The sequence below is a fragment of the Eptatretus burgeri genome, chromosome 3 (assembly GCF_056783735.1).
Source record: "Eptatretus burgeri isolate ZD-2024b chromosome 3, Ebu_testis_v1, whole genome shotgun sequence".
In the NCBI taxonomy this organism is placed as follows: domain Eukaryota; kingdom Metazoa; phylum Chordata; class Myxini; order Myxiniformes; family Myxinidae; genus Eptatretus; species Eptatretus burgeri.
The window spans coordinates 127,373,567-127,389,958 of NC_140963.1; the positions used below are offsets into that span (position 1 = coordinate 127,373,567).

The window sequence follows — 16,392 nt, forward strand, 5'->3', positions numbered from 1 at the left end:
CACTCACCCTCTTCCCCCTTATTTAAAAGCAAATGAGCATGCCCACTTTTAAACAGCGGGATATGTAACACATTCTCTGCTCCCCTATCATGTTATCACTGACTTCACAGAAACCCGTCAGTTTTTAAAAGAAAATCGTCGGAAATAATAGCAAACCTGTGTAACCTCCGCAGTCATTGCGATGCCTGAGAGAAAGGGTTCTGAAGGGTAAATGCTAGAGGGTTCTAAAGGGTAATTCTAAAGTGTAAATTCTAAAGTTGTAAAGGTTACATTCTAAATTTCTAAAGGGTTCTAAAAAAGGATAAATTTTAAAGTTGTAAAGCTTGTTAAAGCGTAATGATCAATGGTTCTAATAGGTAATTATAAATGGTTCTAAAAAATACATTCTGAAGTCTAAAGTGTAAATTCTGAAGTTCTAAAGGATTCTAAAAAGGGTAAATTCTGAAGTTCCGAGGGGTTCTCAAGGGTAAATTCTAAAGTGTTCCAAAAGGTAATTATACATGGCTCTAAAAGGTAAATTCCAAAGTAACCTCTAAAGTAAAGTGGATACAGTAAGGTAAACTATCCAACTAATGGGTGGACCTCACACGGATCCACGCACGACTCCTTTTATATATAGATATGACTTTGCTCTTTCACATTTTGACCCAAGTCTGAATAATTTTCTCGATTTTTTCAGAATAAAGTTTTGCTAAAAATTTAATGACAAAAACTTAAATGGTAAAAAAATAGTTATGGCCTGGACAGACAGACAGACAGACAGACAGACAGACACACACATACTGCTAGGGATGACACACACACACGATGGCATCGAAGTGTGAATGGCTTGCCTCACCAGCTCTCCCGCTGGTTCTCCCACACGCAACTGCCAAAGGAGATCTGGGGATTTGGGGCTTGGTGACAGATGAGAGAGTCCTTGAAGGAGGATGCATGGGTGCTGTGGGTGGCAGCATTGGTGATCACTGTGGATTGTGCATCCGAGAGGGATTGCGGAGCAAACATCAGCTTGCGGCCTTTGAATCAGCTTTGGCTTGTTGCCTATGAATCTGAGGCACTATGTTGTGGGCCGAGTCACCAACTTCGAGACCTGGGAGGACTCCATTCCACCTTCTGAAACCCACATATGGAGATAAAACACACACACAAACAAACACAAACGATTGCCAAACCCATCTCCCGTTGTGTGGGGACCGATGGATTTTATCAATTAAAAGTTGATAAAAGTATGTTTACCACCACAGGAAACAATGTGTGGCTGATGTGAGAGGTGAAAGATCATGGGTCAAATGCCAAAGTGAGTTACATATCTCTGATTTTGTCTCTTTGATCTTTGGCAATTTCCCAAGACTATGTAAACTATTCATTCACCCACATTTAACACTTGATCTCGGATGCAATCCCTTTGAACTTTGACCCTCATCCTTACTTTATCGACCCTCTGTCCACCCACATTTCCTTATATATTTTGATCCGACAAAGTACGAATGCTGGAAATGTCAGCTGCACCTCGTTTCCCACATCCACAGACTGAACCAACAAAAACGGAACCCACATTTTGTCTCATATCTTCGGTCTTACTTAAGACAACCTCTAGTTTTTTCAGGTGATCGAAGAGTGAACCACGAAACAGACTATGAAAGTTGGTGACTATTGTCCCATTTTTAAAGATGCCGTGGACAAGAGGCAAAAGACTTGTTCTGTGGAGATTTTTCTTTCCATGAATTCCAACAGGAAGACTCAAATCGAGTTTAAACAAGAGTTTGGAACTTACACTGTGCCCTGCAAGTTATTGATATTTGTAAAGGTCAGAAAGTTCAGAGAAAATGGTACTGTCACAAATCTCAACAGTAAAAGTACTGGAGGACCAAAACATTTGGGACATCCTCAAGATGTAATTCGGGACGTCCTGAGAACATTGATCTTGTTTGTGATTCAGTGGGCAGAAGCTCCAAGAAATCTCTCGGGCGTCGGAGTCAAGAGCTCGCAATTTCTGAATGTGTCCATGCAGAATTCAAATTAAACACAAACTGAGTGCAGCCCACAAAGAGTGGCAATGTGCCAGCAGTTTGTAGACAAGATTGAAGAAAAGCCTCACTTCCTTGACAACATCTGGTTTTCTGATGAGGTCCTTTTCCTCCTTTTGGACAAGTAAACTCCAAGAACTGCATCTATTGAGGATCAACACACCCCCCCCACACACACACACACACACACACACACACACACACACACACACACACACACACACACACACACACACACACACACACACACACACACACACACACACACACACACACACACACACACACACACACACACACACACCCCACAATCTAGTGCTTAAGTGACCTCTTCATTCAGAAAAATGGTCTGCTGGGTTGAAATCAGTAAACATGGAATCTTCGGCCCTTTCTAGTTTGGCGATGACAGGCAAGGCATGGACTGTTAATACAAAACGTTACATCAAAGCTCTTGGGAGGTTTTGCAGGACCCTAGACAGTTGCAAGGGGATTTTGAGACAGCAACAATGGTTTCAACAAGATGGAGCCACTCCCACACACTTCAAATGATTCACTGAACTGGATCAACACACACTTTAGTGACAGTCATCAGTCGAAGATTTGCTGTTGAACGGGCCCCACACTCACCAGATCTGTCACCTCCAGATTTATATCTTTGGGGCTATCTGAAGGACAATGTCTATAGAGGAAGGCCGTAATCCATTTAAGAACTGAAAGCACCAATTATCGATAAAATTCGCTTCCCACAGCAGAATGATTCAGAGTGATCAAACGTTTTTCCCGTCAAATCCAAATGTGCTTACATCACCGTTGCATCCATTTGGAGCACGTCATTTAAGCCGTCGGACCTGGCCTATTCAGGGTTATCTCTGCCAAAAATGGTGCCATTTGGGTGATAAATGAGGATTTTATATTAAATATTATGGGTTCTGTTTTTTTGGGGGGGTCACCCTATGTAAGCTTACTCCTATCAAAATTTAGTTGATAAAATCCATTGCTTTGAGCTGTCTTGTCTAAGATTTAATTCTGACCCAGCAATATAGTGTCAGACCGGTGCTTCGTGGGCAGATCGTTGCATCAATAAGTGCACCATCCTCTCTGCAAGAATTTGCTGGTGGAATTTCGAGTCTTTCATCGGAGTTGGCCATTGTGTTCCAGCACAATGCAGACATTCAAAATTACTGCCTAAACTGTTGCTTGTGGCTTTGGCTGCATCAATGGAATCATGTGCAGGTGTTACTTCCATGACCTGAGTTACCCAGAGCACAACAACACGTATGCAGTGATGGGACTGGAGGACTGAGTTTCAATCATCAGTTCTCAAGGGAGAAGGGCCAATACAAGAGCCAGTCTCCAGCCCTTCTCGATTGCAAGAGCTATTGTGTATTTTTTTTTTTTCCTGGGCATCAATTTATGATGGAAATGTGGTAGGAGGTGATTACTATTACTTGTTATGTGACGGTCCTCATTGATCCAAGCTTATAAAATATAAATTTAGAAAGGAAAGAGAAAGGAGGGTAAAGAAATGTGGGGCAGAGTTGGCGGTATAATGGTTAGAGCATCCGCTTTACATTGGGGAGGTCGGCAGTTTGAACATGACCCTGGTGAGTTATACGAATTACTTTTAAAATGGCACGTGCTGCTTCCTTGCTTGATGCTCAGGGGTTTTTTTTGTTTTTTTTAAACGATAGCACATGAACAAACAATCATAGGTTGGCAACCATTGTGCAGTCTTAATTGACCTAATGGTCTCCTCCTGTATTAAAGTTCCTTATGAAGGAACTCATAAGTGGGGATAGAAAGGAAGGGAAGTTGGAAGAAAATAGGCACAACGGGAGTGGAAGGAAGCACTTCATATCAGACGTGAGGACAAGGAGGGGTTGTATTATGTCATATTTGCAGACATATTATGTGAAGTCCGCTTATTCAGACTTTACTCATTACTATCCCGCTCATCCTGCTTTGTTGAGCCAATTTGTGTGAGCTTGTTTGAACTGTACGACAATTTTATATTTGCGTCCTTGTGTGTGTTGGATTGACCAAATTTATTGTACCGATGAGGTTATATAGGCCTGCTCGAGTCATGAATACTCATAGAAAGTACTGCGACATGGTTGTAAAGTGTTGCACTGTCATTAATGGAGACATTTGTCCCCTCTCAAGTGCGGTTGCCCTTTGGGTACTTAAATTGATTCTGATTATTCATTTCATGAGGAATATGCGATTATAATGGAGCTTTTTTGTTGCATTTGTCTTCTTCCCATAAAGTTTTTCTAACACGTCCATATAATTTGTTATAGCCTTAAAGCTTTTTTTTTATGTGATAACTTGGGTCTGAAATCAGTATGCATGTCTCATGCACAGGTCTCGACTCTCACACCTTGCCGTGGACCCGGCAGCCGGACCGTACGGGAACCATACTGTCATGTTCCTTGCCTCGGATACCGGGCTGGTCCTCAAGGTACTGCTGTGGCCACCAGTGAGTGCTGGGATGGCAGATCCAATGGCCGTTGCCTCCAGCCCTTTTTTGCCCAGCCTTCTGCTCGAGCAAATTGATGTCTACGATGCACACAGGTGATGTGGTGTACTCTCACAAACTCACATAAAGTCAAACAAAAGTGGAATTTCAAAAACTGACAATTACTCGATATGGTCATTATTTGAGTTTTCACTTTCTGTTCCTGTATGAAAAAAATAATGCATCATTAAACACCAAATGCCACTTCATTGAATGTCTCAGTAATTTTGTGGAGCAGCCCAGCCTTGGCTTGTCGAACACATGTGACTTCGCCGATACAATTTTCTGCTTCATGGTGTATTTTTCATACAAGGATGGAAAGTTAAACATTGGGGGTCATGATCCTTTTAGAGAGGCCTTCATCCTGGAGTGGACTGGAATAGGCTGGTTTACTATTTATAGTTTTATTATACTCGTTCATTGGGATTCTTGTGACTATTGATTCACGAAAAAAGTGAAAAAATATTTTCACGAAAAAAATAAGTGACCACTATATTCGTTATTGTTGTGTGTCTGTCTGTCTGTCTGTCTGTCTGTATGTCTGTCTGTCTGTCTGTATGTCTGTCTGTATGTCTGTCTGTATGTCTGTCTGTCTGTCTGTCTGTCTGTCCCGAGCATAGCTCCGTGGGTTTTGATCCGATCCTGATAAAATTTTGGTGGGAGGTTTATATCATGATCTAGTTGTGTTTTCCTGAGAATGGGTGTGGTGCGCTCATTGTGGGCGGAGCCACGCCCAAAAAACATGTGTTTTTAGGGGGTAGCCGATTTCAATTTGCATCTTCTCCTATGGGGTTTGTCGAATCTGACAGGGGTTTCGGTATTTGGTTAGCCCAATGGCACCTGCATAGCCCCACGGAGCTCAATTTTTCATTTTCGTCCCAAGGTCACAAGGTCACGAACTTAGAAAATTGCGAATTTTGACATAAAAATTATCTTCTCCGAGGGGTTTGTCGAATCTGGCTGGGGTTTCGGTATTTGGTTAGCCCAATGGCACCTGCATAGCCCCACAGAGCTCCATTTTTCATTTTCGTCCCAAGGTCAAGGTCACAAGGTCACGAACTTAGAAAATTGCGAATTTTGACATAAAAATCATGCGACCGCCCAAACTTTGAGAGCTCGGTTGACAATATTTTTATGCATAATCTTGAGGTCATTCCCCACCGAAAGTCTTGAAACCATTTTGCTCTATCTCGAACACCTTGCCCGTGGCGCCCCCTTCAAGTTTGTTTTTACGTTGATTTCATCAAAGTATGGATAATCCGAGGAGTGCGAAATGCCATATAGCCTATATGACGTTATATTGTTCCTGGAATGTTCCAGAGGAAGTTTTGCACCAAAGGTCATAACCCTTGACCTTTGACCTTTAAAGTTCACAAAGGTCAAATTTTCAAAGTTGTGGGAATCGAACCGGGTTTTCGACCTTCTTCGACGAGCTAACTCCAATAAGCTATAGCACGTATCCTGTTTCTTTATTTTTAATGTCCACAACATTGTTTTGTGACCTTTAAAGGTTATGCAAAGGTCAAATTTTGAAAGTTGTTGAACGAAACCGGGTCTTCGACATTTTGCAGCTAATAACCTGTCACTCGTACCACATCATGTTGATCATTTTTATAACTTGGTCAAACATTATCACATTGTCTCATCCTTGACTTCTGAAACAATCTACATCGTCAAATACTGCTCGTGAACCATCGTCGTCTTCAGACTTGTGTTATGTTAAAGTCATTCTTTGACACTGATCACAATAACTGTGCGATTGATGGCACAAAAAGTTGCCAATGTAAAGTTGTCACCCTCCCATCCTCACAACAATTTTTATTTTATTTTATGTATTCAAAGTGCTCATTCTTGACGTGATTGTTATAAGCATACTTAGAAAAGAATGCATGAAGATATTCACAGTTATTTCTTAATTTGTTAATTTGTTTTAATGCTTTCAGATGTGGTGAACCAGATGAGCATCAGGTGTTGGGCCTCGAGTTGGACACAGAAGGCCACACACTCTACGTAGCCTTCAGGACCTGTGTGCTACACTTGCCATTGAGCCGTTGTCATTTGTACACCTGCCGCAGGTGATCAAATTTTCATTTTCATCCTCATGTTGAAGGCCGTGTGCACTTTTGGGGTTTGGGTTTTTTTTATTTTTATGGATGCTGACGTGCTATGCTCTCTCCTTTCGCTATGCACTCTCGATACTCTGTGTACTCTCAATTCACCATGCACCGTTCAATCATTCACTCTTAAGCTCGCCATGCACTGTGCACCCGTTTTGCATGCTGCACACTCTCTGCACAAACAAGCCATTTGTTCGCAGCTCACTTTATGTACGTTATTCACATGTGTTTCCAACATGTTTGTTTGCTTTGTCAGAGCCTGCTTGTCTGCTCGTGACCCTTACTGTGGCTGGAGAGGTCGTGTATGCATTCGGTTGCCACATCGTGCTCAGTAAGTGTAATTGTAGTTTTCCTTATCCTTTTTTGGTGTACAACAGTGAAATGTGAGGAATGGTGACTTCGCATGTGCAAAACCTTTCTTCAAGAAAACACGAGCTGGAGACTTGATTAACAAACTAACACTCAAATTAAGATAGCTTTGTTTACTTTTTTATTTACTTGCAGTTAAATTAAATCCTTTGTTCGTTCATTTTCTTTGTTCTTAAAGTCAGAATCTCATTCCTCATGACATGAATCAGTCTGGCCCATTTTTTAAAAAAAACAAAACTTCTCTCGTGATTAATCATGGAGGGGGTTTTCTTTAAGAAACCGTGAGACTTTGCTTCAACTTAAATTATGATGATAATGTTATCGTTCTTTGACAAGCTTTGTATGTTGATGTAATGATAAATTTTAATGGCATTTCATGGATCTTTTCTTCCACTTTAACTTGGAGTTGTGCAGGTCAGGGCAGGTCAGGTATGGGAGCATGTGCCGGAGCAGCACGTCGCTGCATACACTTTCCGCTTTTTTGGCCCAATCTCTCAATACTCCAGTGGCTTCCGTCTGCCCAACCCCCAGGCAGGTGCCTGGCCCATCCCCATCTCCTCGAGATGCTGAGCAACCTTCTGCAACCACGAGGCACGTGGTCAGCCAATTGGCCTCCTCCACTCATGAGGCTCCCTCGCTGAGAGAATCTGGTTTCACAAGCCTTGCTGAGAGTTGTTCAAGCCTCCGTAATCTCACCCAACGTGTTCCTCCTTTTCATCAAACACCTTCTTTGTAACTCTAAAAATCCCATTTATTAGTTTTCTGATGATCGCTCTCTCCCATTCTGTCTCTAAACTATAATTCCATTTGTCTTCTTCCCAATCAGTTGATGCTTGAACATATTTCAACTGCTAAATCCCTTAACTCTGATCATTTGCAGAATGGAGTTCAAACAACCTTATTTAACCACACCAAGACTCAATCTCTTCTCATCTCTGTCTATATAAAAACGAAAAGCATGGTCCGTCCATGAAGCTGTCCATCCGTCCATCACTTAGTCAGTCCAGGAAGACTATATGCCTATTAATCACGTCCTGTTTGAACATTGCTTGCAGACTACACAAATGTCTATTTCACCTTGACGTCACACACAGTCTATCATTTACGTACTACTGGAATGTACTTTTTGACCCTTTGGACTGCTGAGACCACTTTGACCATTGAAGACCCTTTAAAACTCCAAAAACCCTTAAGACCATGAGGACCCAAAAACCACGAGGATCCAAAAGACACCGAAGACAAAAATACCCTGAGGACCCAAAAGACCCTTTCGACCCCTTTGACCTTAACACCATCTTGACCCATTACACCCTTCAGACCGATTAGACAGCTGAGAACCTTGACCATTTAGACCACTTGGACCTTTTTATATTTCAAATAAATATATCACCAATATTACAAATAAATTTGTACAAAATAAATGTTTGTATAATGATTGGTGTAAATCATGACAACACAACAAATCTGTGACGTCAATCTCTGCAACGACTGGTGGAGAGGCGAGCGTAGCGAGCTGATCCATGCTCGTCTTAAATAAAACTAGAATGGCCCTCGGTAGAACGCATACCTCTGCCAGTTTACGTTTTGTATCCTACTGATAAGAAGGATGTGCATTTGGACCTGAACCAAAATCTAATCGGCTTATTCTTGTCACCTACACAACTTAACCACCAAGTTTTGTCATAATCCTTCCATAATGTCTTGAAATATGCTATATATCGGTTTTGGCCCCATCTCAATTATGAAGAAATTTAAATATTCTCGTATCCTGATCTGGGTTCGGATCTTCACCAAGATCGAATCAATTTGTCCTTGTCACACAACCAACCTGTACATCCAGTTTCGTCTGAATCTGTCTAACTTTTCGAGATATTGTGCTCACAGACAGACAGACAGACACACAGATGAACAGACAGGGGGTGAAAACATAACCCCCATCCTCCTTCGGTGGCGGAGGTAATGAACAACAATATTCCCTTTCCTTCCATGTGTCGTGCATCTCTTGCACAAACTTCTTCCATCAATATTCTGTGACTTGACATTTCCTCACCTTTCCTGGAATGCCAGTGTTACATCTATTTCCAGAAAGGCTTCCTGGAAAGTAGTTGTTTCACGATTCATTCATTGATTTGTGTGCAGCTGTTTTGTGTCATTGCTCGGAACTTGGCTGCACCGCCGATGCAATTACCAATTTATATTTGAGCAGGAATTTGGAATTTTGTTCCGGATGGCAGTCATAATTAGCTTCCTCTTGGAGATGTTGCTGACACTTTCAGACATCACTTGGGTTTGAGCACTGGACGACAACTCGTGTGTGAGAGGTGCATCACGAGGTGGGCAGGTTGATATCTATCGCGAGATTTTGACGTGGTCACATTATCGATATTCATTCCTCATTGCAGGTTGCAAATGCATAGTGTGGCACATGGTCCATTCTCACTTGTTTCCTTGAATCAATTTCTGAGGAACGGTGGTGGGAAAAGGGGGCAGGGGAGAGCTAATGGGCAGTCAGTGAATTCCCTTTGGAAAGGCCCCGAAATACACTGCTAAGACAAACTACATTGAAATTTCAACCTTTCCCTGACTGCAATATTTATTACTTCCACCAGCGAAGGTGGATGGAGGTTATGTTTTCACACCTGTATGTCCGTTTCTCTGTCTTTAAGCAGGAAATCTCAGAATGATGAATGGCTGTGGACGAAACTTAAACATCTGGGTGTGTGTTGAGGATTGATGAGATTTTTGTGAATATCCAGATCTGGATATGGATATTTTTTTTAATGATTCTTCATCATTGAGATGTAGGGCCAAAAGCGTTACATAGCACAATATCTCAAAAAGGTATCGATGGAGTATGACAAAACTTAGTGGATCAGTTGAGTAGGTGACAAGAACAAGCCGATTAGATTTCCGAATGCATATCTGGGGTTTTTTTGAAACTCATATCAATTTGTCTGGGTTAGGAGAGGGTGCATCAGGTAATCTGTGCATGTTCATGTCTCCTTATGGCCCTGTCCTGCATGTAATTTATGGGCATGCTCCACAATGAGTCTTAGATACTGTTAGGTTGGGACTAAGTGTGCAGCAGCACTCAGATCCATGGTCATTGTCCAGTTTTTTGAGCTTGAGCAATGAATGTGTAGGTGTTGGTTTTACAGTATAACAGTATAACGATCAAAGCATTATTTGTCATTCGTAAATTGCTTGAGCTGCTGCTGAAACATTTCCATGACTCCCACTTAAGTGTGATCATTTTCTTTGAGGACAAACATTATGGCAAACATGTTCATAATGATAATTCGTGATATAGTTATTTTAACATGTGTCGAGATTATTATTATTATTGCTGAGGAAAATGTCACAGCAATGCACATTCTGACGAGATGTTCAGTAAAACCCACAATGACAAAATGGCTGATTGAGAAAACATATTGCACTCATTGAGTCAATATTTTTTCCTTTCTATATAATACATCAGTGTCAGGTTATACACACAGTCGGTTATTATTAAAGGAATTTCACAGTTTCCAATAAAGGTATACATTTCCTTGACCCTCTGTAAGGCTATTATAATTGCCATGCATGCATAGTTGACCTCTTCCAAATGGTATATTCCTCCTCCAACAATCCGAATGAATAACCAGCTTTAGCGACATTGTACGTCTTTGTTTTTACGTACAGATTATGAAACATGTTGATCTTTGTAATCTTTGGGAAAGGCTGCACTTGGGCCTGCTGTGGAGGCAATTTTGATGAGCTTGGACCGAGGCAGCGCAAAGGCATCATGCAGTAAAATCTTTGGTATCTGATAATCCTTTCCAACAAGGCATTTGTTGGTCAAACTCTCATCCTTATGAGCTCTGGTGCTTTATTGTTATCATATCAGCATTGCTAATGTGTGGTTAAGGATTCATTTGGAGGATCTACACCAACTTATCCTATCATAGTTATGCCAGAAGCAAAATCAAATGATATTTTCATCACTCTGTCAGTGAGTGTACATCTTTGGAAGATTAAAAAAAATACTTTATAGTTTATTCTGGGCAAGACGAATGTAAAATTCCATATTTAAAGATTCCTTGGCACAACCAATATGAAATTCCACATGTAAAGATTTCTGGGCACGACCAATGTGAAAATCCACATTTAAAGATTTCTGGGCATGACCAATGTGAAAATCCACATGTAATGATTACTGGGCACGGCCAATGTGAAAATCCACGTGTAGAGATTTCTGGGCACCACCAATGTGAAAATCCACATGTCATGATTTCTGGGCACCACCAATGTGAAAATCCACATGTAAAGATTTCTAGGCACCACCAATGTGAAAATCCACGTGTCGAGATTTCTGGGCATGACCAATGTGAAAATCCACATGTAAAGATTTCTGGGCACGACCAATGTCAAAATCCACGTGTCGAGATTTCTGGGCACCAGCAATGTGAAAATCCACATGTAAAGATTTCTGGGCACGACCAATGTGAAAATCCACGTGTCGAGATTTCTGGGCACCACCAATGTGAAAATCCACATTTTAAGATTTCTTGGCACGACCATTGTGATATTCCACATGTGTAGATTTCTGGGCACGACCAATGTGAAATTCCACATTTAAAGATTTCTGGCAACGACCAATGTGAAAATCCACATTTAAAGATTTCTGGCAACGACCAATGTGACAATCCACATGTAAAGATTTCTGGGCACCACCAATGTGAAAATCCACATGTAAAGATTTCTGGGCACCACCAATGTGAAAATCCACGTGTCGAGATTTCTAGGCACCACCAATGTGAAAATCCACGTGTCGAGATTTCTGGGCACCACCAATGTGAAAATCCACATGTAAAGATTTCTGGCAACGACCAATGTGAAAATCCACATTTTAAGATTTCTGGGCACGACCAATGTGATATTCCACATGTGTAGATTTCTGGGCATGACCAATGTGAAATTCCACATTTAAAGATTTCTGGCCAATACCTTTGTGAAATTCTGTATTTAATGATTTCTGGGCACTATACAATGTGAACATTTCTGATGGAGAGTAGTTGCTGTCAAAACAGTTGATTGCAAGGGAAAGGAAGACACTAAGGTGATTGTTTTTTTTCATTTCCTTCCAAACAATACTTCAGGTCAAAAACTTGGAATTTGGCAAGGATACCATGACACAGTATCATCGTTTTTGAAACCCACCATCATATTTTTCATGTCCACAAACGAGTGCAAGCAGGCAGGGCATCTGGCTAAATACTCCCTCCAAGAGGGCAATGCCATTCCCTGCCTGCAAGCATATCACTATGACAGTTTTTATTTGGATTCTATTACACTGCGAAGAGAACAGAGGCGACAATGCATATGTAAGGACGCTATCTTTGTGTCATAACATTTACCACTTTAATATGCTTTTTTTGCGGTTGTCTTCAAGCATAAATTTTGGTTAAGTATGATGTGACATATTTTTCATGTGCTAATTGGTTGCAGAGGCTATGAACAAGAACTGGAGAGCAAAGAACTTTCACGGATGACTCGGTGTCCAGGTAAGAGTGGTTTGAAATTATTTTCTCTACCTCTTCCTCTTGATCAGCCTTTCTGACTTCACCCACAAGACCAATAAGTTATTGCTTCTTTCACTTCACCCTTCGATACATTAAAATCCAAACAGATGCCGAGTTAACCCGTATTAATGGCTATTTGTCCAAATGATTCCATGCGTCATCATCACATGCAACAGATTCGAATTCGCCATCAACAGGTGACTGACATCATGTTGGCACCCATGATGATGCAAGACGCGCCTGTTCCACAATCAGGCAAAACATAAAACCCTATGTTTTGTAAGTCGGATGCACAATGCACGCTGAGACAAATACATGCTGTTCATTTTAACAATGCTAATTGGTTGGTCTGAAAATGCACCAAAATATTAACAACAATGATGAAACTGTAAACCAAGTCTTTGAGATGAATTCTGCTGGGTTTTTTTCCCCCTTCACGTTTTCCAAAATCCACGTTTTTGTATTTGTCTTATATTTTTTGCTATTTCCTTATCAAAATCAATCATAAAGATTATTCATTTTAATCATGAGAATGTATGCTAATAATTACAATTCAGTTGGAATTATTTTAAACGAGCTGAAGTCCCCGTTCTACGCCTGGAAAATCTGAGTAAGTGGGAGGGAAGTGGGTTGGATCGGGGGCGGGAGGGGGATGTGGAGGGGGTAGTGGAGTGGAGGAGATACTTGGTTGCCCAGGTGCACCGAAGTTTGGGGGTGAGGATGGAAATTGGTGAGGCTGTGGGAGGTTTGGGGTGTTGAGGTGGGGGAGGTCATAGTGCAAAATCATCCTGGGGAGAGTGAACACTTGAAATAAAATCTGTTCACCATGTGTCAAAGGATGTGACTGTAAAATCAGAAGAAACATCCAGAGTAAGGGGGTGATAGGGTGGGGGTTGGGGCAGGAGCTCTCCTGGCAGAGTGGACACTCTTCATGCAAGTTTGAGCCCCATGGGTCAAAAGGTGTGGCCGTCAAATCAGAACCAACATACACACACACACACACACACACACACACACACACACACACACACACACACACACACACACACACACACACACACCTCAAATCTGTGTATAGACTGGTGTGGAACATTGAGCAGTATCATAACATAAATGAGTTGGTCTTGTGATTTTCCTTTAATCTCTTGAATTCAAAATTTTACCTTATTACCACTTCCTGTATGGAAATTATCAATGTTTACTTCATGATTGCATTGCATTTTTTTGTTTTTGTTTTGAACAATGGATCCTGTGGAAGGGGCGATGCCATTGATCTCTTGCCCTTGAGACTGGTTGACGCACAATCAAATGCGTACATGGTCAATGTCATTGTGTCTATATTATGCCTGATTGCGTCGATGCCTTGTCGGCAGTGATCAAGCCGGAAAACCAGCCTGATTTGTCCTTTAGAACATAAAGAAGTCGATACAATGTGTCCATCGCCGAAGGAACTACAAGTCAATGTTCCTCACTTCCCAAACTTAATGTTGCATGCTTTTTTGACTGTGGATTAATCATTTGCAATGAATGCTTTTGTTCATTTATTTTGCTCTTTTGCTTTATTTATTTGCTTTCCGCTTTTTGTTTGTTTTCGTTCCCTGTCCTATCTTTTTTTCTCCCCTCCCTCAGAAGTTGTGTCGAAGCCAGCCCCCCCGGTGCTTCCAGCCTTGGGTTTGCCTTGTTTTTGCTTCTCACATTTATGTTGTGGTTATGTATATGTTGTATCAGTGGCTGCCAACAGCCCACATGCCACCAATATTACAAGTCGGCAAAATGAACAGTGTGTAATTGGCTGCAGCCTGCCAGACAAGGCAACAGTTCTAACTCCATGCCTCCTGCCCAGAAACATTCTGAAAGCCTCCCTTACATTTTAGTTCCAGATCGCTCCACATGAAGCCATATTACAGCAGTTTTCCACCTGATGTAGTATCGGTTCACACCAAACTGCAGCCTACGAGTATAACTTGAAGCCGAATCGTCTTAAGCAAAACATTTATCCATCTTTAAAGAAAACCTTCAGAGCTCTCTTTTGTGTTGGTTCATCGACCCTGTTGCAAAGCTTGCGTTAACCTCAGGCTTAACTTTTTCTTTGCATTTCAGTTTCCAATTAAATTTTGTGCATTCCTTCATTCTGCACCACGAGCTGAAGTTCGACCTTGATTTAATGAAGAAAGTAAAAAAAAAAAAAATTACTGTATTTTATTGTTAACAAGGTCATTTATGCAAGTCCTGTGTCAGATTGCCACAGAAAACCAAATTGCTGCATTCAAGATGCATGTCTGCTTTGACTCGTCATATAGAAACAACTAAGTGACTGTTTTCATCATTGTCCCAGGCATTGAAACGTACATCCTTGAATCAACAGCTACAACTCTTTTCTTATTTGGCTCGGAATGAGTCGTTGCAATGTTAGCACACAGTAATTAACTGGGTCAGGCCATTATGATTCATTGTGGCTTCTGTTCATTGTCATGTCTGTCACGTTCGACATTGACGTTTTTATCTTGTTGCCTTCAAGGACTCGTTTTACGGTGTCATTTCCCACTGGTGTAATTTCTGAAAATTGGATGACGACAACATTTCAATCTGCAGTTATTAATACAATTATCAGTTTTTGCATGTCTGAATTTACGCAGTCACTAAAGTAACCAACTGGATGATTAAGAAAAATTTGGAACTTAATTAGCAAACCGAATGAACCTGAACATACCAGAAGTTAATGAGGAACCGAACATCAGTCATCGGATTTGGACAATTATGATAGCATGAAGAACTTTTCTGGATTAAAGAATGAAGAACTGCGTACCTGTATGGATTTGATGAAGGAAGCAATGACAAATACATTCAATGTCACGGCCAAATAATAATTTCCTCCGTTTTTTTAACACTTTAACCAGGAGACTTTCAGAGACACATACAGTGTACATCATTTTGGACATTAACTTCCAGTTCTAGACACACCACAACTGACAATGATTTGGGAGATCTCAGTAAATTGCACATCTGTGCATTCATTTATAGCAGTGTGCAATAAAAATCATACCTGAAGAAATATTAGAACGGCACTCAGTCGAGCGCATACCTCCGCCAGGCTGAACAGCTTATATTTTGTATCCCACTGATAGGCCGGATCTGCATCCGGGCCTTAAGCAGAACCTAATTGGTATATTCTTGTTACCTACCCAACTAATCGACCAAGTTTTTTGTTTTGTTTTGTTTTAATATACATATACATGCTCTAGGCTCATGAAAGAGCGATGACATAGAACAAATCAGGACACAACATAACAAAGGGAACAGCAGGAGAATGGGGAAAACTCCAACAGCAGGGTGGAAGGAGAAAGTAGTCAGACATGGACAATCAAGGGATGCAGGTAATGATGAGGGGTAAAGGACAATGCAAAGAGGGGAAAATATGGATACATAAACTAGAAGGGCACTCGGTCGAGCACATAACTCTGCCACACAATGCCTGATCCATGAGAACATATCGGGTCCAATACATTTTTGAAATATCATGCTACACATCGTTTTGAGCCCGATCTCTCAATGGTGAAGAATCACTTTAAAAAATTAAATAATTCTCGTATCCAAATCCGGATTCGAATCTTCACTAAAATCGAAACAATTTGTCCTTGCCACACACCCAACATATCCACCAAGTTTCATCCGAATCCGTCTCCAACTTTTTGAGATATCCTGCACACAAACAAACAAACAGATAAACAAGAAGAAGACGTCATACAGAGCATGATACTTGCAAAATCCACAAAACAAATTTTAACACAAAAATAATCGGT

The 16,392-nt window shown here is 41.0% G+C and overlaps 1 protein-coding gene across 23 annotated transcripts in view; it reads left to right on the plus strand.

Moving 5' to 3' along the window:
• LOC147030935 (semaphorin-6B-like) overlaps window positions 1-16,392 on the plus strand; it is a 768,963-nt gene that overhangs the window by 720,310 nt on the left and 32,261 nt on the right. For 20 of the 23 annotated variants that reach the window (XM_085875514.1, XM_085875517.1, XM_085875513.1 and 17 more), the window contains 5 exons: window positions 4,392-4,601; window positions 6,489-6,620; window positions 6,919-6,993; window positions 12,519-12,574; window positions 14,222-14,263. In XM_085875514.1, the coding sequence (XP_085731640.1) occupies window positions 4,392-4,601; window positions 6,489-6,620; window positions 6,919-6,993; window positions 12,519-12,574; window positions 14,222-14,263 (515 nt within the window). The remainder of the gene's footprint in view (window positions 1-4,391; window positions 4,602-6,488; window positions 6,621-6,918; window positions 6,994-12,518; window positions 12,575-14,221; window positions 14,264-16,392) is intronic. The other 3 variants (XM_085875501.1, XM_085875506.1, XM_085875507.1) reach the window with 2 other exon arrangements.